This window comes from Ascidia mentula, chromosome 9 (genome assembly GCF_947561715.1).
Source record: "Ascidia mentula chromosome 9, kaAscMent1.1, whole genome shotgun sequence".
Lineage (NCBI taxonomy): Eukaryota > Metazoa > Chordata > Ascidiacea > Phlebobranchia > Ascidiidae > Ascidia > Ascidia mentula.
In genome coordinates this window covers 12,740,057-12,765,741 of record NC_138574.1, presented here as the reverse complement: position 1 = coordinate 12,765,741, position 25,685 = coordinate 12,740,057, and the positions used below count along the sequence as shown (strand labels likewise).

The 25,685-nt window shown below is 43.6% G+C and overlaps 1 protein-coding gene across 1 annotated transcript; it reads left to right on the top strand.

Annotated features, from left to right (window-relative positions):
* Positions 1-5,870: 5,870 nt before the first annotated feature.
* Positions 5,871-24,991, top strand: LOC145913227 (high affinity cGMP-specific 3',5'-cyclic phosphodiesterase 9A-like). The gene is made up of 7 exons (XM_083000811.1): positions 5,871-6,094; positions 19,404-19,664; positions 20,365-20,503; positions 20,613-20,790; positions 21,113-21,305; positions 21,681-21,858; positions 23,798-24,991. The coding sequence occupies exons 1-7, from the start codon at positions 5,916-5,918 to the stop codon at positions 23,960-23,962; spliced, it is 1,293 nt and encodes a 430-aa protein (XP_082856937.1). The 5' UTR covers positions 5,871-5,915; the 3' UTR covers positions 23,963-24,991.
* The last annotated feature ends 694 nt before the right edge of the window (positions 24,992-25,685 follow it).

Genomic DNA, 25,685 nt, shown 5'->3' with positions numbered 1-25,685 from the left:
GAACTCGCCGGGTTCACGACGTTGGTTTGCTGGGACGAAGTCATGCGAAAAGAAAACAGGATTTAGCACTTCAGTGATCAAAAGCGGGCGGTTTAGAAGTTGCAATCGAAAAAGTAGATGTTGAACCGGCAAAGTTTAGTTTATACTGGCCCTGAGCCCTTTGATAAGGAAAATCAAACGGCTCAGGGCCAGTATAAACTAAACTTTGCTGTAATGGATGGGAGTATATATCTTTGGCGTTGAAGGACTGTAAAGGCACAAGCAGTGAGATTGGTTGCAAATAAAGGTTTGTGCTTTTGATCGCTTGTTGTTGTTTACCGGTTTGTCGTCAACAGAAGGTTTGTGGATTGCAGCCAACATTTTGGAATACAGAAATATACGCCCGCTGGCGCCGTGTCACCCAATCCGCATAACGACTTTCCAGACCCCCCATAATGCTGCACGAGATTTCGTTTCCAAGTCGCGCACGGTTCAAGGGCCAAGAATGGTAACCGAAGTACCATGCGACGTCATTTGTGACGTGCGACGCCCGTCGTTAGGGGTTTCACGAATTCAGTGGATTCGGGAAGGGTAAAGCCGACTGACTCGTTGGCAGTGTTTACAGCAATGGCAAAGGCTGGGCGGGGTTCGCTAATTGCGTTTTTACGATACGGGCGTAAATTGGTGCGCTGTACAATTGTAGTGTGAGTGATTGGAATTGCGGCGGTGGTAATAAACTTCTCCTGTGCGTCACAGAACTGTAAGTGACACTGCTGCATGTGTATGCAAATACCGTTTTTTGTACGATTTGTTGATATGCAAAAGCATCGTGAGCAATTCGTATTGCGAATTGATTTACACTGCGTGGTCCTAAATTTGGTATAACTAATCAGTGTTTGAAGTCAAGTTTGGCGAAGAAACGAAGAAATTTTTTTTGTCATAATATAGCACATAACAGACGCACATAATGTACACTGACAGGTATTAAGCCAGGACCGCTCATCGAAGACCTTTACGCTAAGATATGAGCCATTGTATCGGTTAAGGTGCTTGCAACAGCAAACCTTTAGAATACAGTTGTAGACAATCTCAGATTAACTTTTTAGTGGGCGATTTAATTTATCTCTGCAATAATTTTAAGTTCAACGCAAAGTCAGCGTCGAGCATCGAATATTTGTTTTTCACAAGAGGCTCCCAATCTTCGCATTCATTAAAGTGTTTGAATAGAGCCAAAGGATAAGTCTACCGAAAGTCGATATTCACAGCGCCTGTCCCCTTGTCAGCTGGGTAAATAAAAGGAGATCGACCGAGAATTCCAACGCTCGACTAGCATAAATTTAACTCAGTCGTAACGGCCTGTGCCTGCATCGAAGCTTCATTCGAAATTTTTTACTGCTTTCATAGAACGAAATTGGAAACACAGTTGTTGCTAGAACGTGCAGTGAATAATTAGGATCAGTGCGTCGTATCAGTGTTTGTCATTCAAATATTTACGTCGGGTAAGGACCCTCTTTGAAAAATCTGATTTATTATATTTTGCACCTTTGTCGCGGTTGCCTCGTCGTTAGATAGAAGAGTGAGGTAATAATTTACAAGGCAAATACATTTTCGGCACACAAAACACTAAGGATATATTAATGCCCAGCACACTGAATGGTTTCGAAATACCACAGTAAAGATAAGACTCAGACGCGGATTTTAAATTTGGGTTTTGGCATTTACAACTATCAGACATCATGCGATGATATTCTTGGAAATGAACTGCTTGATTTAATTTCAACACGCCATACTTCCGCGCAAACGGTAACGAGCGCGTGCCGAACCGAATCATGACGCATGACATCAGGTTAAAACGCGGTAAGGCGAAAATTTAGGCATTTGCTGGGGCAAGGCTTAACTCAAACGAAGCGCGCAAAAACCAGGCTGGATCGATTTCTCTATAGCACACAGAGTATTCACTCACCGTAGCCTGAAAAGCTGAAAGATTTTGCCTGAACGATTGGCATCGTAAGAAGCGCGGTGCTGTAGAGTTGTATGGAGTATAGAGCAAGTTCTGAACTACTTTCAAGCGAGGATGCGTGAGCAATGACATTATCATGTCGAACAAATAATTCATCTGCCGTTATAGTTATCATACTGCAGAAAATGTTAAAATTAGGACAAGTATGAGTTTTGTTTAAATGAAGATATAAGGCCCGAGTTGCAACATTTGAAAGTTGGAACATATGGGTCAAGAAAAAAGCCGGATAATCCCCAAGCCCAGCATGTTACATGAATCTAAGCCTGTAATGCCTTCAGCTCACTGGCAAAACAAATTGCTTTTGCAAATCCTTTCCATAAATACTAACGTTAATAACATTGCCCTGAGATCTTTCCAAGGTGGTCGTCATAGTAGAAACCAATCAATAACGTGACAAAAACAGGTCGAAAAACAGCAATGATCACACAGAACGAAACTTACTACAGTCTTTTTGTGAGGTTTTAAGTTAGAAATGGGTCTAGGTCCGCAACATTTTGTATTCAACGCTTTTCGAAGCTGCTGAATTGACGGATTTGTTGGTTTAAATTTGCATTACCTGGAATTATTAATTTATCACTAAGCTGTGTTTTACTTTATTTGGTGAGAGATTTTTTTTCATAACTAAATGAATCGTCACCGCACCATTAACACGCTGTTATTACGCATGAACTTTCAGTAAGGGATTTGTGCATGTTGTAAAGCCGCCTGATCCTAAAGTTCCACGCATTACTAACCGCGATCAATACACCATGGATCCCTTAAACAAGCTTTGGTTACAAATTGAGTCTCGAGGGACTGACTATAATCCGCCAATCAACAAAAAGTTTTAACCAGGGCCAATACGAAATTAAATCGATACCGTCGAAGGTTCTTTGTAACAGCACAAAACCAACGAGGTTGTTACGCCGTGCACTGGTCTGAGACGGTTTCCATTGGAGATGTATACGGTTCTGTTAGGAAGGTGAACGATTTTTATTTGTGTATAAGCTGCAGACAGATGGCCACTGTTTCGACCTAAAAGGTCTCATCAGTGCAGCTGGTGTGACTATCAGACGACTTTGCTGACCAAACGGCCAAGCAAAGACTTCCACTTTGTGGTGACTATACAGTCACCGTCATCCGTTGGGCACCAAACTAGGTGCAACCTTACGGAGCAAACAAGGTGGAAACACTACGGCCAAGCAAGCTCAACCAATAGTGCCGTCTTTTATTTGTTTGTTAGTTGTGGTTGTAGACCCTTGCTGTGAATCTTAAGTAAGGTATTTGGCAGAGTGAACGATTGCTATTCTTAACGGTCGGTTATGCTTTTTACATAAAAAGGTCCTCCTGTCTCGATATCGAAATTGAAACAATCTGTTCAATGTGATCTCAGAAAACAAGTTTCCAAGATTGACAAATGGATTACAGAAAGACAACGAATTGCGATACGATTTAAAAATAGAGCCACGGTATCGTGGAGATTCATCATTGTAAATAACCAGTAAAGGCCGCCTTTAAATGGCAGCGCGACCTGCAAGGCGCGATTTCCTGTATTTGTGAAATGTAACAGCCTCCCGCTGCCGTGGAAAGACGAGAAACAGAGTTGGTCTCGATTTATAGGACGACTGCAAACAAACAAGGCTTCCAATAGCTTTGACGGCGAAACTCGATGTAACGTTCAAGTTCTTAGAATTAGGCGAAGTTTGTGCTCCAGCACATGTCGACATAGGGAATATGCTTGTCACAGCAGGAGATAGGCAGGTACTACTAAGTACTATTAAGAATATTTACATGCAGCAGTTGTTAGGATTTCAATGAGAAAACGCTCAGAAAGGCTGTGTTTTGTATTGTTGTGAAACATAGATTTGATAAGTCCGTTGGTTTTAAGAAACTCTATAGGTAACATTCTCTAAAAACGATCAGGTCTCTTCATACCAATTGGGAACACGGAATTGAGGCCTGCTATTTACGCCGGTGTGGATAAGACCCATCGAGCTTGATTTAAACTGTAGCGACTACTCGAGATTAAGATTGACATCCGTCACGCTTTACAAAACTTTTAACGCTCCAAATATAACTGTGACCAATCAGCTTCTGGCGGGTGACGTGTGGCAACCACTTGTTTTGTTTTTAGTAAAACAATGTTATTTCTCGCTTCATTCATGACGATGTCATGCTTCGCCACAAACCTAGCAAAAATGTTCTGTGAAAAATCAACACATGCCTCATGGGAAATTTCGCAGGTTATTCATAGAATGACTTTTTGCGAAAGGTTATTTCTTGGTGGTGCTTCGTGTCTTTTGCGACCTTGTGATTGTACAATACTGTGACGGTTTGTTGTAAGTGATGTTTTAGGGTAGGCTGCAGTTGTCGAAAAACAATTGGCTTTTTTAAGCGTGCAGTGTTCTAGTTTTGTCCTGGTAACCTATGTGCATGATACACAGACAGTTGCATCCAGTTGGAATTGACTGCTTATTTCAGACTGAAATATCCATTATTGTACTGATTTATTTCAAACTCACAGATATTGTAAGAAATGAGTTAATGATTTGTTGCTGCAAATACCTCCGTCACGAAGCTACACAAATAAAACACAAAGCGATAAAGTAAAAAATCAGCTTAACCCACTACACCGGTAGCAATGTTGCAACCACGGTATTCCCAGGAGAACTAAACTTGAAACGGGCATTTTCTCCGAGCAGATAAAGCGAGCTTGTCGCCACGAGGCTATCACGTGCTTTTATTGAAAAACAAGAACGGCGACCGCAGGGCACGATTTAAATGCAAATATTGTGCCCAGAATAGTGTTGTATTGGACAGTAGGATTGGGTAAATGTCTCGGTGTAATGCAAAATTAAAAAGCCGAAAAATATTTTTTTTTAAATACCGTTGTGTGTTTAATTGTTTGATCAGTAACAGCGTATTGTAAACAGAGGATAAATTTTAATTGTAGAAATAACACCAAACTGTGACATCAAACTTCCATCATCAAATGAACAGCAATCGTTAGCGCAATTAACAGGATCGCCAATACAAAAACTGTGCATCGTAATTGTTCACCAGCAAAGTCATGTACCCTTGAAAAGTTACATCCGTTCTAATTTTTAACCCTGCGTTTCCGTGCAAGCCCAGTTGTTATGACAACAAAACTCGACCCAGAATGCGCTATCGCGTGCGTGCAGCCGTCCACGGATACCCGGCCAAGAATATCCGGATTACAGCACATCTTTCGCGTGACAGCAGTCGCATCATAACAACTGCACGTGCCACGGGCTCCCGTCTCGCGTGTGGAACTGCAACGGATAACATCAAGTGATCTATTTCCAATACGTTTCGAGGGGTGATCGCTATCGAGGGCTGAACTTCATTAATGCGGCGGTTCAGACGGTTTAGGGACATTGAAGTGCCACAACCCTATTTTGCAGAACAATTTACATGCGATTGAGGCGAGATATGGTTGAGAGGGCACTGATCAAAAGACCTATTTGCAATGTACAACACCCGTTTGACATTAGTTCAATACACAAGCAAATGCCACGTCCTATAAATAACTTAAATTTTTATATATCCTTTCCATCGTTGTTAACCAAACTTCTCCGTACCGCCACCGTAAGAAATTTGAAACGGAAACGCACCTGCAGTCGCCAAAAAACAAACTTATCTTCATCTTTGTCAGGATAATATCAATGCGATGGAACAGTTTTTCAAACTTTAATATACACACAAAACACGTGATGGCGAACCGCACACCTTGAGACGCATCGCTCTGCAATATCTTAAGTGTACAAAAACAATTTTCCATATAAAAAAATTATTATTGTACTTTCAAGAAATGGTAATAATCTCATGTATTGGTGATACAAATAATGTTCTTTTATATTTCCACAGGTTTAGTTTTAAACATTCACATAAACGCCCTCTGCTCTGCTTAGTCACCATGAGTCAGCAAACAAAAAACTCCCAAGAAGTAATCGTCACTCATGCGGTGGCACCTGGAACCATAGACGAGAAGGAAGAAACATCCAGCATTGAGGAAGAGATTGAAGAAGAAACGCAGCCGTCTTTGGCGGATGATGGGGATCAAACAAGTGGAAAAATAGAAGTCGGTTCAGAATGGTTAGTTAAATAAGTTTTCGTTGTAGATGTGATGTTCAAATTTCCGGCAACTTGTATTACGCGCAAAACGCACTATAGCTTGTGCCATAAACAGCTATTTAATTACGGAGAAGAACGTGTGCTTGACCGAATTCCACAATCGCAAACGGCACATATATCAATCGGAGTTCCAAGAAATGCGTGCAGGGAAACAGCGCTGTGGCACCTTTAAACACTCACGGAGATTACATAAGCGATTTCTCCTAGGGAATTTAAACACTTTGCACGACATTGCCGTGTAGTAGAATGTGTTTTTTGTGGCACGGCACGCAATGCTGTCGATACGCGCGGCCGATTCTCACGCGAGTAAGACACTGGAGCATTGAAGGCGGTTTACGATGTAAATAAAGATGATGGCTCGGAGTCTGAGTTCACGCCCACCGCAAGGCGGTCGCGTTTCACAGGCTGTTTCGATTCCATGGTCGATTATCGTCGTCTTTATCGACGATCGACACGGATAAGGCCTTTATGACGCGTAAGTTATGCGACCTTGTCCCGAGGGTGGCCCTCATGAGCGTCTGCACCACCAAGCAATGCGGCTTGATACGCATACATATGGTATGCTGCAAACCCTTTGCACATGTTTGAGTTATGCAGTACAACCGGGTAACCTGTCCGGATTTCTTCGTTGTATATTAAGGTCAGAATGTTGGTCAACATGATTTTGTAAAGTGAGAACACATATTGTACACATTGGTGAAATACTGACACGCAAGCTTGTTTGACATTTCGTTGCAGTTTCAGGAAAACGGCGTCTCTTACAAGCAAACATGTGTTCGCCAATCAAATGTCTGTGTTAAACACGAATGCGAATTTGCGAACAGGTTCAAATGCAACATACACGCTAGTTACATTTCTTTCGCATAATGATGCCAATAGGTATGAACATTTCTTCATACCTTTGCGTGCAATTTGAAGCACACTAACCTACACGAAGTTATTGGACCTGTCTTTGGATTTCGAACTCTGACATTTACACTAATCCGGAAGATTTCTTATCTCCCAGTGCCCGGTTGCTATCACTGCAAAATCTTTTGGTTTTCATCCAAAAGTCCAAGAGTCCATCTCGTGTTTTTTTCCAATGCATTTCGTGATGGGATTTATTCCAGATTTTTACATTTTCCCGTGATGAGCCACGTCAAATTGATCATCAGATATGCGGAAAGGGCGTTCAATTTTAATTCAAACCGTATTACCCTCATAGCCACTGAAAAAATCATTTCGAATTGATGCATAGACAATCGATACAATCGGATTTACAAAACCTTGAGTTTGTGGGCAAATTGCCATTACGGAAGGTACAGTAATCGCCAGGTCAGCATCCGCAGTCGATGGCTAAAGATCCCAATTTTTTAATGTTTAAAGTCATTGACAAAACCTTGCTCCTGAGGTTGTTAAATAGTGACATTGGTGGAGGAACTCCGTGAAAGGTTAACTCACCCATCACAGAAAATCTTGCAAGTGGGCCAGAGAAACTGACAGGCTGCAAAAAGGCGCCTTTTAGCGTTGACCTTGTGCACCCTGTGACACTGAAAACCCCACGCTTGCGTCACAGGATGTGATTAATTTGGCTGTCGTTGTACATCTGAAGACGTACGTGGCCACAGACGTTTAAGTTGTTTGGTATGGTAACGTCACTGCACTTGAGTCTGCAACCATGCTAGACAAACTAGACTGGTGTCGGTGTTGTGGTGACAGGAACAACGATCCAAATTTGATAAACTGTTCGTTGCTCGGGCTTTTGACGTCACGACTGCCTAATCAGTCTTGTAAGCTTAACTAAAGTGGTTGCAAGTTCCCGAGAAATTGCACTTGAAAGGGTTCCAGCCTGTTTGCGGTCATGTAGCTGATTAAGGCGCGCCAAGAAGCATGTGTTAAAATGCGTCAAGAAAATGCGTCTAAAAGGATCTATGCAGAAATCAGTATGCAACTCTGTATTACAGTTACAAACATAATCTGTAGCACAATTTATTTCGCCTCAGAGAGGTTTATACTGCTTGAGGGTACGCTGCGCCCCCCAGCGAACGAATGTTTATTTACAATTAACCGCTGTTGTCGCCAAAGAATAGGGATTCTGGTGTGTTGCTTCTAGTTTGTTTCCGACGTAATTTCGTTAAATGCAAGAACATATGAAGCTTTTAAACAAGGCAACGATGTGTTTATTTAATGTTACACAAAATTATTCGTTTTTAATTTTGGCATCTGCGGTTGCATGTAGATACAAACATTTAGCGGTATTTATCTGCGTAACACCACAATGTTAAATAAACAGCGTCTTTGTCAGAAGCCACACTCTGGAATGCTCGTCTCCGCGCCGTTCATAAATTTGGCACGAAATAAGCAGTCTACAAATATGGGCGCAGGTGCAGCTACACGCCCTGCCAATCATCGTTAGTCGGCTTGGGAAAGAAGAATCCTTTCCCCGAAGCAACCAGAAAAATTTTGACGAGAAAAAAATTTGCCCACCGAGGCACGAAAATAGCTTAATTTGTTGTGCGGTGGGACGATTGGGTAAGATAGTAGACACGCAACCGCGGTGGGTCTTCGTGACAAGTGGGCATCGGCGTGTTGACTGACGTTACTCTAATGCCCACTTCGCATGCGAGTTTTCGCCGCGGTGCCCACTCGACAAACGTAACTCGCCAGTCGGCACGCGAAACGGTTGTTTGATGACGATTGCATGTAACTTACTGATGCTTATCATATGATCCTGGCTTCATAGGGTCATCTCGCTTCAACTCAGTGTGATGGATTTTACATGACAAACAACTATATTTCACACTTACTGATTCAACGTGTCGGGTACTGTGTTTGACAGTGCCAACGACCCTGATTATATTTTGAACCTAATGTATGAATTTTGTGCAGCCGATCTTTTCATAACGCAATATTTGTTAGCGCAAAAAGTCTCAATTGAACGTGCAGGAACTTTTCTCATGATAACTTTAGAAATAAATCGCAATAACGGCCATCATTATAACAACCTCCGAATAAACAGATGCGTGAATAATAAGACCTGGGTTTCGCAGCTGCCACAAACAACGTCGTAAACGCACGCCAAGCAACAAACACCAAATAAACGCGCGGAAAAGCAATGTTTACAAGACATCGTGTGGTTAACGTGGTCGTAAGTTGTTAGCATTTCCGTTTAAGGTGAGTAAACACGAAGTCTGGCGCCACAGCCGGGCAAACATGTTTTTCGATATACCGCCAATCGTAATGTTTAACCAGAACATCACATACTTGTTTTTGTTGAAAACAACAACAGCAGACAAACCCGCGTTGCTCCCACAGCTTGTGTTTGCTTGGGAGTGTATGCACAGACTGAATCATGCCCATAATTTACGTCACGAGGCAGCATTTCCCAAGGTGTGTTCATTGTGGAAACATTAAGGTTTCGGAGAATAAATGTTGCGGTAACTCTGCAGATGTCCTACGCATTGCGATGATACGGCGGTTTGTGTGGGATGTGATTCTTGCGCATGCTGGTGGTTGCAAACCGCAGCATCAGGATAAAAGAGGTAAATTGAAGAATAGAATACAGGAAAGCAAACGAAACAATGCAAACCGTAGGATTCCAAGAAAAAAACGTGATCGCGTCCGTAACACCGACACCGTGTGGTGAGAGATGTAGTCATTCCAAGTAAGAAAACAAAACGTCGGGTTCGTGGAAATCAACGTGACCTTGTACAGAGAGAAGTTGTGTAGTAACAAGCACACGCTCAATTGCAGGAATCTAACTTAAAGCTTTCTAAACCAACATACAATCTTTCCACATGTAAAATTAAGGTCAAAGGAACCACTGAAATTATCCTAATTGCACTAAACATCTCTGTATACAGCATGACTGTAATAAATAATGGTTCTTATATGGAAAATAGGCAACATTAACTACAAATGGTCGAAACAGTGAAAATAACAATGCAGAAAAAAACATAAATATCACAAACAAGCCCATAGATTTCGTGAGAGATTGAAAATGAAGAATTCCATAACGATAAACCCAGAAGCTAAGCTGCCAGCAAATCTACTTAAAACTGAACCTGGAATCAGTGTTCGTATAATCTTGGCGTCAAACACTGCAGTCCTGTTGACTGTAAACCAACGGACAATGACTTGCAATAAACGTGAGTTTTTAACGTCAGATTGCAACTTAAGTTGTTGAAAATTTCAAGTGGTGCTCGGCGGTTTGGCTGAGGCCGCTGATTGCGATAAACTGTCAAATCTGATATTGTAAATTCTATATATTTATGTTAAAGGTGGTTCTAGTTTTTGTAAATGCCAATTATCATGGGTTTCCTGTGGAAAGTTTGTGTTTCAAGAACAAACCATAGGCAAATACAAAACTATTGCGAAACATTTCATCCGTTTTCAAAAATTATTGTAGTATTTTACCCGTACAGCAAGAACTCCTTGATGGGGCGGTAAAAGACAGCAGTGAAAATAAAATTCTGCCCAAAAGTTTTAGTATTTCGCTTTGGATGTTCACGTGACTCTGTAAGCTTGTAAGTTGCATTACGTAAGCGCATTTTTGTGACAAATTGTGGGTAAAATTTGTGTAAGTGGCGATTACGTTCTTTCAAGGTTAAAAAATATCGTTTCTAAGAGCACGGCACTTAGATAACCCCACACTCCCAATCTCTGACGCACCAGTGCTGCTTTATAACGGATCCTTTGTCAAAAGTTGTCCGCTCAGAGCCCTCCATGTCGATTTCCGCGGATCAGCAGCAGCAAATTCAACCATCTTACGACGCCAGACTGTTATTACCCCATCAAAGCCATTGAAGTGGCTTTGCCTGGGTCAAAAGCATCGCGTGCTGCCGAGCAGTTAAACCCGAAACAATTACACGCCACGTGGTACGTCCTACGCGATCCAATGCGATTGGACGGGACGAGTCACGTGGCGCGCAAATTGCGTAGCAACAAGCGAGGGCGAAAGGAAGCCGGAGATCGAAGGTTAAGAAACCGCAGCTTGGGTATTTGCCCAATTAACGTTGACTGACCGCTTTGCTGTACACAAGACACACGTTGTAAAAGATATGTGGCGCCAGGCTAATCTGAGTGACCATTTGGACGAAAAAATAGCGCACGCAAGGCCCGCCCACTTGTTTGTGGTGATGCAGAAGTCCCTCTTTCTTAAGGAGAAACCTCATGACAGATCGATTTATGGCGCCTATATTGTTTTCCATGACTTGATGAATTGGCCGTAAACACAACCACGCCCTCGTTTAGACTGAAGGGCGTAATTGAAATAAGAATCGCGTTTCTTACCGTGGGACTGGCATGGATATTATAATGCGGTTGTTCGTATAGTTTACGAGAATCTTTCCTTCTCTCGATACCGCAAGATAAAGACTAGAATGCAAATGCAATTATCCTTCAGTGTGGTTTGGGCCACACAAACATCAGCAGAACGTACAAGTGCTCGTATCGTTCTAATCAATACCTTCTTATATTATATACAACTCTGGTTTGGAATTTAAATTGTGAAATTTATCCAATTTTAAATGACATCGTAAGCATTAGACCATCATTGCGAAGCTGATGTTTAACAATTACAATGAATATAATTTTCATACCAAACTGTAAAGATGAAAAATACGGTTTTATTATTTCGCTGCAAAATTTCAAACACTTCCGGAACTTCCTAGAGGTTTTCACCTACATCTCACGTTCTAAATAGAAATCATAATCAGGATAGGAAGAACGAATGGGATTTTCTCCCACGAATTTCACGCCACCAAACACGATTTAATGAAGAGCAGATTTCTCGAAAACGACACAAACAAACGATGTGGCGGTAGCGATTGCATCTCAACAACTGCGGTCGCTAATGGATTCTATGAATCGCTATAATCACAAACAAACAGCAAACAATATACTCGTATTGACCAGCTCAAAAGATCAGATGTTCAATTTGTTTTGAAAGGTATATCGGGATAGAATTCAGTGCTAGATTGATTTCATCGCGGTAAAGCACATAGAGGGTCGGCAAACGCGTACGTGGGATACAACACGAAGATGACTGCGAATTTGTTTACATCGCACACCCAAAAAACGGAGATCTGCAATTCTTTCAGCTCCAAACAAAACTGAAGTGACCTCGGTTCGCCGCGAAGCAAAACAAATTTGGAAATTACCTCACATTTGAATGGACTATTTGGAAGGAGGTCTCGTCGTGATTTGTTACCGGGGCGTGTAGAACTTACGGAGATCGGATCGCGGATAAGAGTCCCACGAAATGGGACTCCCTGTCCGTTGAACAATAGTTGATAGTGACAGCAGGCGCAATCTTGTTCATAGATCGCTACAATCAGGGTTGGGCCGGGACGCATTTCGTCATTTCGAGACCAAATTCGAAACCCGATGGCAAATTTGAGCAAGTAAACACCGATAATACGACAAGATCGCGGCATCGTTTGAGTCTTTTGATGCGCTTGGCTTGAAATTGCCAAAATTGCCAGGTGGCAGCGACAATCGCTCGGTTTTCTTTGCGACAAGCGGCCATTACGCCGTCATCAAAACCTGGGTGACGTAGTTGCAGTCAAGTGCTACTTGCACTAATTGCGTGTCGCTGAAAACAGCGCCGAAGACGGAGGCCTGGCGCTAAGGCGTACGCACAAGACACCACACTGTAAGACCCCGGCAAAAATTGTGAGAAACACTAGAATGGACCTAAGGCTAAGAAAACTACAGTCGGGCTTTTGTGCGTTGTGCGGCTAATTGCTGCTCATTAATAATGCGCCAACTGTGGGAAGAAATCAGTGCCGTTGGCGAGTGTGATGTAATCTAGACACTCCCGGAATTCACAAATATTGGTTTGAAGAGGCAAGATCGTGCTTGTAGGTCAAAGGAGAAGAGTAAGTGGCGGTGCAGTGACTTTCCAGGAAAAGTTTGCCTGTCCTGGACAAAAATATTAAACAAACAACGCTGTTTGCACTGGCGGGGCCAAAATCAACGTTCGTCGAACTGAAAATCCGCGATCCACGTTGGATACGTCCAAACCGCCGTTTGCCAGTGGAGAAGGTCGTGCGTTGGGCAATTAAACAAATTTCCAACCACATACGAGATAATCCATTTTGTGCAAACAAACCTAGTACACGGGTTTCCCTGAAAACAGCGGACATTAGCGAGAAATCACGGTATCGTGACGCTGGTATTGGACCTCGAAGGCAATCGTCGGGGTATGCCATGGAACAGCACCAACAAACAGGCATGGTTAACAATCGCGCAAGAAATCTTTGCCAGGTTTCTGTGAAACCAAGCGACCGACCGCATGTTTGTTGAATATATTCAGCATTAACCCAAAGGCAGCGAAAGGATGCAATGTCCTAAGCAGCGGAACGAAGCTGATCAGAAGGCAATAAAGGCATGACCTTTTTGTTTTATCATGGAGAATTTTAAGTTACCAAACAAATCAATTTATTCAATTTTGCGTTACGGACTTCTGGGAAAATGAACAAGAAATAGGGGATGGAATACCATCCGATTTGAACCGAAAAATATAGTTATCCATGCGCTGAAAAGTCTGAAAATACACTTTTTTAAATTCAGAAATTCTACATTCTTAACAGTTTCAAGGCTGGAATAGCTGCCCTTTGTAAAAGTGGGACGTTTAGGCCGAAACGGTAAAGTTTAAACGGACGTTCAAATTAAGTGGCATAAAATCAATTACTGAAAAATGTATGTACATGAGAATTGCACTGGGAAGAGATTAAGGCATCAAAAGTCCCCAGCATTGACTGCGTGGGCGCGTAAACCTAATACCCGGTCTTAGCAACGGTGCTTTATCGGTCACAAAATCCCCGATTGCTAAAGAACGGAGCATATAGGCGTGCAGCGTCGAGAGGACCATTAAAACGAGAATGCCGGTCGCTCTATTTCTCAGAACCACAACTCCTGGAATTGTTTATAGCTGGCCAAAGTGTGACGTCAAAGCCTTAGTGGCTAAAGTGGCGACGAGGCGATTTGTGGAGACCAAGAATCGCAGACCACTCAACTCTTCATGCAATAATCCGGCCGCGAACAAGACGCCAAACACGCTCCTCATGCCGACCTAGCTCCGACAGATAGTCTCAACGAGCAAAACGTAAGCAACTGACAACAGCCAAGCCACATTAAGCGAAATGCACAACACGATATGGAACTTGGGCGCCGGGAGATTCGCAGTACAGCTCAAACACCTTTTGAAGTGAACCCGCAAAAGAAGCTGCTGCTGGTTTGGTTGTAAAGCACAAGATTATCTGGAATTCCACATTTTATTGACGCAACCTCGCCTGCACTCCTTATTGTAAGTCTCGGAATGGACAGTTACAGTTTCATCAATTTTTCGAAACAAAATGAACAAAACGTGATTGCCCAAACGCTCCGCTAATAAGGTGAAAATCGAAACCGTGTTTCACAAAGAAGCCTTGTTTGAAGGTTCTGGCAAGACATCTAAACATATTGATGAAAATGCGAGTGTGCTTATAGCGGCTGTTTGGACCGCATACAAACACAAAGAAATAACTCAAAGTCACGGTGACCTTGCCAAAAAGGAGTGGCCGTTCGTGAGTAACAAAAAATTGGCGAACTACCAGACTTCGTTGATGAATTTAACACCAGATACTTAAAGTTTCTTTGCGAACACAGCAGAGAAATTGAACACATTCGTAGCCATATTACGTACATCCATACATGAAATATTTGAATATATGAATTGAGATCATAAACTTTAAAGAATGGACAAGATTTAAATTTTGTTGACCCCGTCGTCGTTAATATTAACATCTCACACGTCATTAATGTGGACTTACAAGGGATATTGTGGCAACATATCGGAAATTCCAAGTGAATGTGACCGCATATCTACGTAATCAAAACGTATGTCAACTGTGGATTATCTGTTTAAATGACCGGAGATGGCCAGCTGCAATACGGCAGCACTAAAAAATGTCAGTTATCTGTTGGCTCATCCGCAGTTTAAGTGAGTGAACTTGTCACTCAAATGTGACTGGGAGGGCCATCCGAAGCCGGAAAATCGTGTAACCGTGGCATTGACCAAAGTTAACGCCCTGTTTAGGCGACTTGGACACGTACGGTAAATAGTTTACACCCGATTTGAGGAAATTTATGTCTTGGTCGATTTAAATGTCAGATTTTGGCGGCGATTTTTCGAATGCAGTTGAATATTTTCGTCGGGCTTGGAGACAATGTGTTTATTTATTTGCTTTCCGTGGCTTTGCCCGTTTTCAAGGCTATAAATGTGCTTCAGTCATGTTTTCATGATCCTTATCACAATCGGCAAGGCTGGATGGATGTGAAAAAACTTGAGTTCTGGTCAAACGTATGGTAAACAAAATCACGAAACCGTCCTTACACAAGTTCACATACAGTGTCAGATATGACTGGATATACAAAGCTCAAACGAATAACTAACAATACCTTTAGTTCGAACTTGGCAGGACAAACATAATAGTGGACAAACATAATAGTGGACAAACATAATCTCATACTCTGTCTATGTCATTCACTACATGTCAATATTCACTCATCGGTTCCAAAATGAACAAATTACGATATCACAATTTACCGTTATGTGTAACTGCGTTCGACTGAACTCAGCCAACGAATCCTCAGGTAGTTCACGGAAGCCTATATTAAACAAACAAAGTGACGGTATATGTTTTGCGGAAGGCCCACACGAGACCCGATAAAATCTTAGTGTAAACTCTTAACCTAACTTGCTTTTCCGCAAAAATGTCAAGTCATCCTGCTCATGAGGTCCCGGTTGTTATCCCGCGTCAGAAGTACACGCAAATGACGGTGAGAGCCATAATAAAATATCGGAAAATTTCACGCCAATACGAAGTTTGTCACGCGCGACAGCATAATAAAGGTGGGTATTCAGTGATTCGCTCCATTTAAAGTAATTAAGCAATCTCTTCACACGAAGATGTGTAGATTTTGCTTCCCGGCCATGTCAAGGATGACCATCAGATTGTGCTATGCGATGGTGTTATCAGCTCTGGCGCGAGAAACCAAACCTCTTGCTTGCCTAAGGGGCGTTCAGCATCATGCCTTGTTGCCGTTTCACAGCTTTGGCTCTTTATCAGACATTGGTGTACACAAACTCCGGATAGGATCTTCGTAGGAGCTTTGGTTTACACAGGAGCAGACATAACGACGTACCGTTGCGTCGATAACACAAAGCCTGGGCGAGGCATCCACGTTAAATTTGTAGGGTGATTAGGGCAGTTGACAGGGCCAGGAAAGCTTGATAAAGGGCGTCGACACCGTTCAACACTCATCGCAGAATTTCGCCGACGCATTTGTGTATTTGGTGCGGCTTATCTCACCAATAACAGCGATTACGGTCTCAGGGAGGTTTGTTTACAATACCATGAGTAGTTTCTCTTCGACAATGATCTCACTTATGTGTGGACAGCGGCACAGTGGCGTCGCGAAGCTTCATCCACTAACTGAGTCGGTAGTCTTCACTATAATCCTTATGAGTAACATATAAATAAATGAGAGCGCGACTTATATTTGTTAACGCTGGGGCCGACGGTTCTAAATATTCACTCCGGCGACCATCATGACTTGACAGGAATGTGGTTCGTCGTGATTCTCAATGAAGGTTTTAGTAGGCGACGATAAGTCACATGGTAAAAAGATAGCCTCCGAAAACGGATTTGCAGCCGGTAAGGATAAAAGTCTTCCTGGTGTTTTTTTCTCATTCGCTGGTGGGTTATGAGCGAAGAATGGCTGGGAAAGGTTGCAATGCAGGTATTTTGATGGAATGCACATATTGGCGGCGCGTATATTATTGTGTAATTAGCAGCGATCAACGAAAGTTTGATTTATGGATAAAGCAACGATCTGCGCTTTGCACCATTTCGTCCCAGAGCTGAAATTCTCAAAAACAGGCTCACGGAATCGTTGTAAGTCAAAGGGGCGTGCCGACAACGGTTTCGAGGAACCTGGTCGAAACTTCATATCAGATTGCCGGGAAAATCTGGAAGAATTCACAAACCGTGCTCCACGTGAATATTATGACAACACACATTAATCCCTGCGCAAAAAATTCGTCGTTCATGTCCAAGTTAGGCAAAGGAGTTCAACGTTGGGACGTGATGGCCGTTTTATGCTGCCGTGGTAAAACATCACTAAACAAGAGAGAAATTAGTTGAACGAAGCGGGGAAATTAAGAAGCAAAACCGTGTTTCTCCAAACCATTTTCCCAGAAAGGAAAACACGGCCATCAATCAGCACGTGTGAGCCGCATAAACGAATCGTCGCTCGCATTTAGCGCTGAGGCGTAACATCGGAAGAAGCAAAACGATGATAGCGGACCGCAGTTTTGCAGTCTGAAAGACTGAATCTGCGATAAACGGATTAAAACCGACGGCGCGAGCTCTAATCTATAAGTCGTGATGGAGGTTGCTCGTGGGCGCTAAAAAACTTGGGGGTCACCACTATCTGGTTGAGTTCTTCCGCAGAGAGCGTATTTGTAGATCTTTTTGACGTCACAACGCAAGTGACACATCAGTAGCTTTCAACCAGCGTAAATTTGGCCAGTGAGCAAAGTCCACTTGGAAGCTTATCGGATCAAATATTTCGCTTACCACGGTAGGAGCGCGCCAAAAGCTGGGAGCTACTGTTGATCGGAGAAGAGACAAGTTTTAAATGAATTTTACATGCCCACACGCCCGATTTCTCGGTGTGATAAGGTAGACGTGCCGATCTCTTTAACAACTATAGGGACCCCGCTATTTATTTCAGCAACATTTAGGCCGCTGGAGTTCTCGGTAACCAACGCGTGTTATCCAATCGGTCAACAATGTACAACGGTGAACATTTAAGAAACTGCTGCCAATATCCCCCAGCCATATATGAGCCAATTGTGGGCCTTGAATTAAAAACTATCAAGGAAAAGTGAAAAACGCAAACAATTTAAAAGGCTTCACCTTTTGGAATACAAATTACCGGCATTTTCTTTCCTATAACTCTGTTGACATATAAACCATAAAATCAAAATATGGGAATTTGCCATTTCCAGTCAATCAATAACATCTTTGGCCCTTAAATGTGAGGAAATGTTTTTATTCGAATACATAAGACATGAACTGCATGTGCCAAGCAAAAAGTTACTGACAACAGAATATTGTCACTGACAACAGAAAATTGGTACTGACAACAGAAAGATTGTTGTGGTTTTATTAAACGGCGTAAGTTGTACAAGGATCCACATACGGGAAAATTGTACGCTGCCAAAGGACCTCACTTTGATGCGGCGCTCTGCGGTGTGCGAGTAATGCTGTTGCGCGGTTGTTAAATTGGTGCTCATTTTCGGTTTCAAGTCAATTGATACTTAAAGACTGCGTCAATTCTGTAAGCGGCCAACGAAAACATTACCACGAAACGCGAGTGATTACCGCCACAGAATCAAAACAACTTTCAAGGGGTAACTTCTGCGACAGATGTAGGGTTGGATTTGGAAAGCGTTTGGTTCGGAGGTGCCTGTGACCGCAACTACGTTCTAAAAAAACAAACAGGTTGCGACCTTCGTGAGATAATTGTGGCGGCCAATACCCCTGCAATTGTAGGGATAGGAAGTGACTGACTAAACACTCCTATCGCTCTGGAAGTGATTCCCGGGACAGATTGGCCAAAAAGCAAGCAAATACAGAGCTTGGCTACAGAAGGTTAATCCCATAATGGCTACGCACGACGGAAGCTCGCACCGCGTCGCAAACCGCTGCAGTTTAATGCCTCCCCCTTTACGTGGAACTTACGTAATGCTTGAATATAATGCACAATCCCACTTTCAAGACTTGTTTGCTGTGAAACGGCTCGTGACCGTGCTGCGCAAAAACAGAGAAGCCGCCTTCTTCTCGCGCTTGCTAGGAAAAAACGCAGGCCAGGGTATAAATGACTGAAGCGCACAGAAGGTGATCGACGGCACGCCGGGCCTCACAGACATGCGCTGAGGACACATGGCAGCAAGAGAGCAAGAGCATGCCACATATGCGGCAATGTATAAACAGATGCGATCACGTCGTATTTGTCCAAGGTGTGATAAATGTCACTCCGTGGATATTCAAGTGAAGGTTGCAGATTGTATGGCAGTACAGCGTTTCAAACAAGCATACATGCGAGTTAGCAGCAGTAAATAGCAATTGCTATTTAACCATGTTACAAGCCACCAACGAAAAGCTTGTTATATTTACGATATTTGTAAGCAATATTTTGTACAAGTCGATAACGATGTTGATTGGTCTTTTTGTAGTGAAACTGACGACTTAGAATTCCCTGAGAACGAGTTTGTTGAAGCGAAAAACGCTGCAAATCTGAGAGCGAAAAGCAAGATACAGCAGCAGAAGAAAATCAGCAACGGCATCGACACTCAAAGCAACGACTTTTACGACGAGGATTTTACCATGCCAGGGCTTGAAGCTGTTTATTGCCCAAAAGCAACCATGCGCGATTTGGCTGAGCCGTTTTTTGATGTTTGGAGACTTGATCGCGACTCTATGGTTGACCACATCGAGTAAGTACATTGGTGAATTATATACGTAGACGATCGATTAGTAAACTTAGGCCTAAAGGTTCGTACTAGGGACAAATATCGGATGCTTGGCATGTCACTGTGATATACGACGTAGGCAGTCGGCTAATTGTTCGGGCTGTGCCAAGTTTTTACGCTAAATCGATTTGCCAACTTAATTAGGTTTGCCACTGACGACATGCAAGCAGAAGTACTTGCGCTAATGTACTTTCTTGCTTATACCACGCGGGACTTTTGCCAAGTTCAATCCAATCACAATCGGCCGTGAAGGGCGAGGTCGAGTCACGTTTACGTGTTGCGCCAACAACGTCGGCTGCAGTGAGCCGCATACTTCCCAAACGTGGCGTTGTGGTGCACAACACTACGACGCGCGGCGTCCGCAGTTGACATACGAACCAGATAAAATAGGTCTTAAGGCTAAACGTAGCCCCGCGTCCGTGCTCGAAACTGTCTCAAGATGCTTTATTAATATCCAGACCAAAATATCAAGTATATTAGTTGGGTTACGGTGATAAGCCGCACGTTTTAGTGCAAACCATGCATACACTAGGTAACACTGAAAAAATTATGCCAAAAAGCCGACCGAATATCCATGACCAATTCTGTTGCTCAGTTTTATAATTTTTTTAAAAAGATTATGTATTTTCTTCAAGCAATGCTTTAACATATATGCTGTCCACAGGTACATGTACCACGATTTGGGAATCGTCCGCGCCTGGAGGATCCCCCGCGCCACTTTGCGAATGTTTCTTCTTGGAGTGCGCGAAAGATATCAAGACAACCCGTACCACAACTTTAAGCACTGTTTTTGCGTCACCCAGGTACGAAAGTTTGACGAACAGTGGGTCTCATATTGTGTACAAATAAAACTATTTATTATTAAAGATAAAAAAATGAAATATTATATTTAATGCAACGTTTAAATAACAGATGGCGTACAGCATGGTGTGCAAGCTCCGAATCCGTGGGTCAGTATCGGTCGATTATCTGGGCGCTTTGCTGACAGCTGCAGTATGCCATGATGTTGACCACCCAGGCCTGAACAACGCCTACCACTCACATGCCAGGACGCCTTTGGCAATCCTCTACAACTACAAGAGCATTCTCGGTGAGTAAAGAAATAATGAACTTGACCTAAAGTAACTCCGGAACTTGGGTTACTTTGGTTCAATCTAACGCGGAAAGACAAATTGCGCTCAGGTTGAACTGTGCTTCGTTGGCTCGATACGGGTGAAACTTGCATAGCGGGTTTTAAGCACGGGAGTGCACTTACCAGAGCCGCGAGCCGGGAGATTGCGTTTGAGTTTGGAAGTTAAATGAGTGCAAGGCTTTCGAGTATTGGCTCCTGTCAATTAGCGTCCGACACAGCGATAATAAAGTGGAGCCCTGAGTGCAACAAGGCGCCTAAAACGCTCGATTTCCTTCCACAGAACAACACCACTTTGCGGTCACGTGCCGAATTCTGTCCAATAAGGAACGGAACATTTTTCGCAACGTCAACAACCGGGATGAGGTACTCACTAACGTCGGGGAGCTGATCCTTGCCACCGACCTCGCGAGGCATAAGGACGTTATGGAAACTTACGCGAGATATATCGACGACGGTTTCGACTTTAAAAACAAGTAAGTTACCGTGACCGCACCCTGCAGTTGTAATCCTTAGCGGAACGCGCGAAACTTTAATTATGACGCGGTAATGGGCGGGCACGAAATTTCTTCACCTTTTCGCGCGTAAATCGATTGGCACTCGAAGCGGAACGAGTGACGTAAAGAACGGATCCGTTGGGCACAAAATACGCAATGACGCCATTGTGTTTTGGCGCATAACAATCAGTGCTGTTCGTTTACACATGCTGGAGATTAATGAGGAAAAACTCAAGCACGCCTTATTGGGATGTATTTGCCAAATGGTCCGCGTGGGTGCTAATACGTTAACGGAAACAAATCTATGGCATACCAAAAGGTCATTTTATTCAATATGTTGCCTTTATTTTACAGTGACCACGTGCTTAGTGTGCTGAAGATCATCATCAAATGCGCCGACGTTTCAAACGAAGTTCGTCCGGAGACTGTAGCCTCACCGTGGGTCGAGCGACTATTTGCCGAGTACTCGGAGCAAAGCGCACGGGAAAAGAGAGAACGATTACCGGTCACACCTTACATGGATCCCGACCTGGTAAGTTAAATTGTTCATGCTACAAAATTTCCAAAGTTTGAAAACAGTAGTTTTTCTTAAAAAAGGCAAACAGTTGCTCGCAATTGACCTCGACATGCTCTGAGAATGTACGCCGTCCTCCGAACCAAGACACAGCGCATAGCGGTCGTTAATAAGTGCCCTGTCTCAAGTTGACATGACAGCACTACGTCACTGACGAGCGAGATAAAGGCGTTTAATTCGGCAATACCCGATGGCGGGCGCGATATCATTGTTGCGCCGCGACCGCGGCTTTCGGCGAAGTGATCGACGTCACAAAGTGTTGCAAGGTCGTGGTGGTTTTCGCGGAATGCTTGTTACTTTAACCCTCCCTGTTCTATGTGCGTAAAGCTCGAGAGAGAATGACAAACGATTGGCCACAGTATCGGTCGCAATACGTGCAAGCAAACAGAATTGTGCCTAGCCTCGGCGACTTGAAGCAGGTCTTATCGATGCAATGCATCGGTCTGCGGACGATCCAAGCTACCAGCGAGTTATCTCAGGCAAAAATCGGGTGGTTAATATTTACGATTCGCTGGAGGGGACACAGTTGCAACGCATAATATACAAGACCAGCACAAACGCTTGCTAGTGTGCGAGCAGGTCGCGAACTTGGGTGGTTGGACGATAAGGCGCGGATCAGACACCGATTTGGCACTCGTTTACCTCGTTAGAGGAGCCTAAATTAACCGAACATAAACAATAAACACGTAGATAAACGGAAACATATAGCAGGCACTGGCAAGGAATAAACAAGCAACGGGTTACGGGTTACGTTTTGCACCAGCGGCGTTCAGGAACTGAGTACAAGGGTTAAAATATTCACCCACATAGAAGAAATTTGAAAGACACGTGACGAACACGATAAGGGTTCTTTGAAAAATGAGATAGGATTCTATTTGTTGTCATGTTGGCGAGGGATCGATTTTTTATCGAAGGTGTTCAAGTCGCAGGCGTTTGCATTGTATCGCTTATAGAATCTTCCCGATGCCGATTCATCGTAAGGAGATTCGCATGTGGACAGCGACTAAACAAACACACACACGTACATTGACAGAGAATCGAAAGTTGATAAACAACTGACGGATGCGATTAAACTCGCGTTAGTCTAATAACGTTCAGTGGTCGTCGCATTTGTTGACGACAATCGCGATCTTCGAGCGCTTGTTTTCGAGATGGGATTCCACGGTGTTAATATCAATGTTCTGAAGCCTCGGTGATCGCACAGCACGTGCGGGACTATGACACTCAGACCGCAGCGATTTGCGACCTTAACTGAGCGAATGATAACCAACAGTTTGCGGTGTCCTGTGTAGTAATTAACGCAGCTTCTTTGCGTTGACGCCATGGCACTGGGTTGCACAGAAACGACGCGGAATGCCAGTTTCCGCCGTTAAGTATATCGCCACGCGGCTCGCACACCCGGCCAGGCTCTAGAAAAGTATGTAGGCGGAAAAATCGTGTTTAGTCTAATCCTTGTAATAAGCGGTTGCGGGTGCGACCAGATTGTCATCGGCGGCAGGCGTTAGAATCCAGAACTCCTCGCCAGCTGCTAGCTTTCACAATTCAACTGTAATTTGCTTGCGGCAAGCTACACTTACTCCACCACGCTTGTTTGTGAGTGGGTTTAATCGACAAAAACACGGAGGTTCATATAAGGTTAATCTCCTGGCAACGTCGCTAAAAGCCGTGGTCAAACCCACAAGCTACCTTCGACAAGTTGATCTATTTAGGCAACATGTCCGCGAAATTCCCTCCAGGAATCTTTGCGCGCCCTCAATTCGCGACCTTATTCATTTAAGGTCAGACATTCTTTATCGTCCTTACGGCTTTTGCTTATCTACCCTCGCGCCCCATAGGCAAAAATAACTCGCCACCCCGCAACCAACTGCATTCTCAACAACATCTTATCTTTCATCAGGTGAATGTCGCCGAATCGCAGGAGAATTTCATCCGGGGGATCATGCTACCCATGTACGACGAGCTGTGCAAACTGATCGTGGACGCTCGTCTCTATTACGTCAACCCGCTCTACGAGGCGTTGACTCGTTACGAAGTACAAAGCATGAGAGAACGGGGAATATAAACCATGGCTTAGTCCCATGAAATTAAGCGAACAGTCGTTGTAAGCCGAGAGAAGAGAAGAACTATTGAGAACGACCACCATCCTGCGCCACTTCATTTTCATCCAGGCCAAGTGCGGTAAAAGTAGAAACTTGGCACTGCAGTTTCCACGTGGAAAAACAACCGCTGCAGTGTTACCATCAAGGCGAATGGGCTGTTATATCGTTCTATGCAACACTGAAACCCGCAGAATACTGTGCGCGGTGCGGCAGAGACTGAAGGTTCCGGATTTGGTGAGCGCGACAACAAAACTCCTACCTCCTTAATAAACAGCGGATGCCTTAACTCATCAAGTGGCCGCTTGCGTAACAAGATAGTGTTTGGGGTTAAACCGGATTCGTCGCCCGAAGGGAGACTACTGACTTCCACCACAATTTACCGTGGATTGAACGTGGTTTCAATGCAGTCGATTCATCAACTGCTGATGACGCCAAACTGACCTTATCTCACCAATTTCATCTGCAAGTCGATTTGCCGCCTACAGCGGAGCCATAAGTCAACGTCAGGACTGCGGAATACAGATTTAGCGTGCCAGAGATGTTATATCCTTTCAGTCGCACAAGGACCGCACTGCCGGTAAACATTCGCATTCGCCCATTTTCCTTCTATTTTTCCGACAATTGGCTAGCGGACGGCCAAACTATTGCTAAGATATATCTCAAATGTATACGTTTGCAAGCATGATCAAACGTCCACAATGTGCTACCGAGTCCTTACCGCCGCAAACCCCCACCGAGGGTGTCGGCCCCATTTCTTCCGTTACCTTTTAACATTATTATTTTTCATCTATCGAAAGCTGTATTACGTTGTTTCACTGTCCTCTTTTGCCGACTCTAGCGCCCACAGCTGGCGATTGGGGAAACCGCTTCTTTTATTATTGCGCTCTTCTTTGTTTTCAAGTAGTTTTTTTTTGTATTGTTTTGAGCGCCGATGATTTTCCTCGCTTTTGATTACGTCAACGAATCTTATTTCAAATAATATTTTTTTGTACTTTCCATATCTGTCTTGACCATGTGACAAAGTTATTGATGAGGCAGAAGTTTGACAGAACAGGCGATAATGTTTTAAAACACACTCAGGTTAAGCCGAATAGTGTACGCACTTCAACCTTACAGAAAGAAGTCCCTTGAATGTAAACGTGCGACAGCGCACGACCGAGGTTTTTGATAAAAAACACAAAGCGGCTCAGGACAAAAAATAAACATCGCAAAATTGCACTAAACAAACACGACACGTCATCTCAGGACAGCAGACCAGGGGCAATTCATATGGAAGCTCATAAAAATACATAAAAATATGGGCTCTGGGGTGTTAAACGAAGTCACGACTGCGGACTGTGGCTGTGGTCCAAAGCGCTCAGGTTTAGGCAACAAGATCACGGCCTTTCCAAGAAGCCAATCTGATTGGAGATAGGCAAAGACACAAGCAAGGCTGATCTCATAGCGCTCACGTTCCGACCATCGAGCCCATAACAAACAAGCGGGAGAGAATTCGAAGATAAGATGTGCCCCATATACTAAACATGGAGGCAGCATGATTCACGCGGAGGCGACACCAAGGCGACATTTGTAGCGTGGCTTGCATTGCGTTTGGCTGTTCGTGAGTATTGGGCTGTACTCTGTATTTGGTAAATAACAGTATCAAGTTTGAAGTGTAACTTCAGCGCAGATCTCGCTGATTGCGGG

Coding starts and splice junctions, on each gene's coding strand:
- LOC145913227 (XM_083000811.1), top strand. CDS start 5,916: ATGAGTCAGCAAACAAAAAACTCCCAAGAAGTAATCGTCACTCATGCG. Junction 6,095..19,403: donor ATAGAAGTCGGTTCAGAATG/GTTAGTTAAATA, acceptor GTCTTTTTGTAG/TGAAACTGACGACTTAGAAT. Junction 19,665..20,364: donor TCTATGGTTGACCACATCGA/GTAAGTACATTG, acceptor TGCTGTCCACAG/GTACATGTACCACGATTTGG.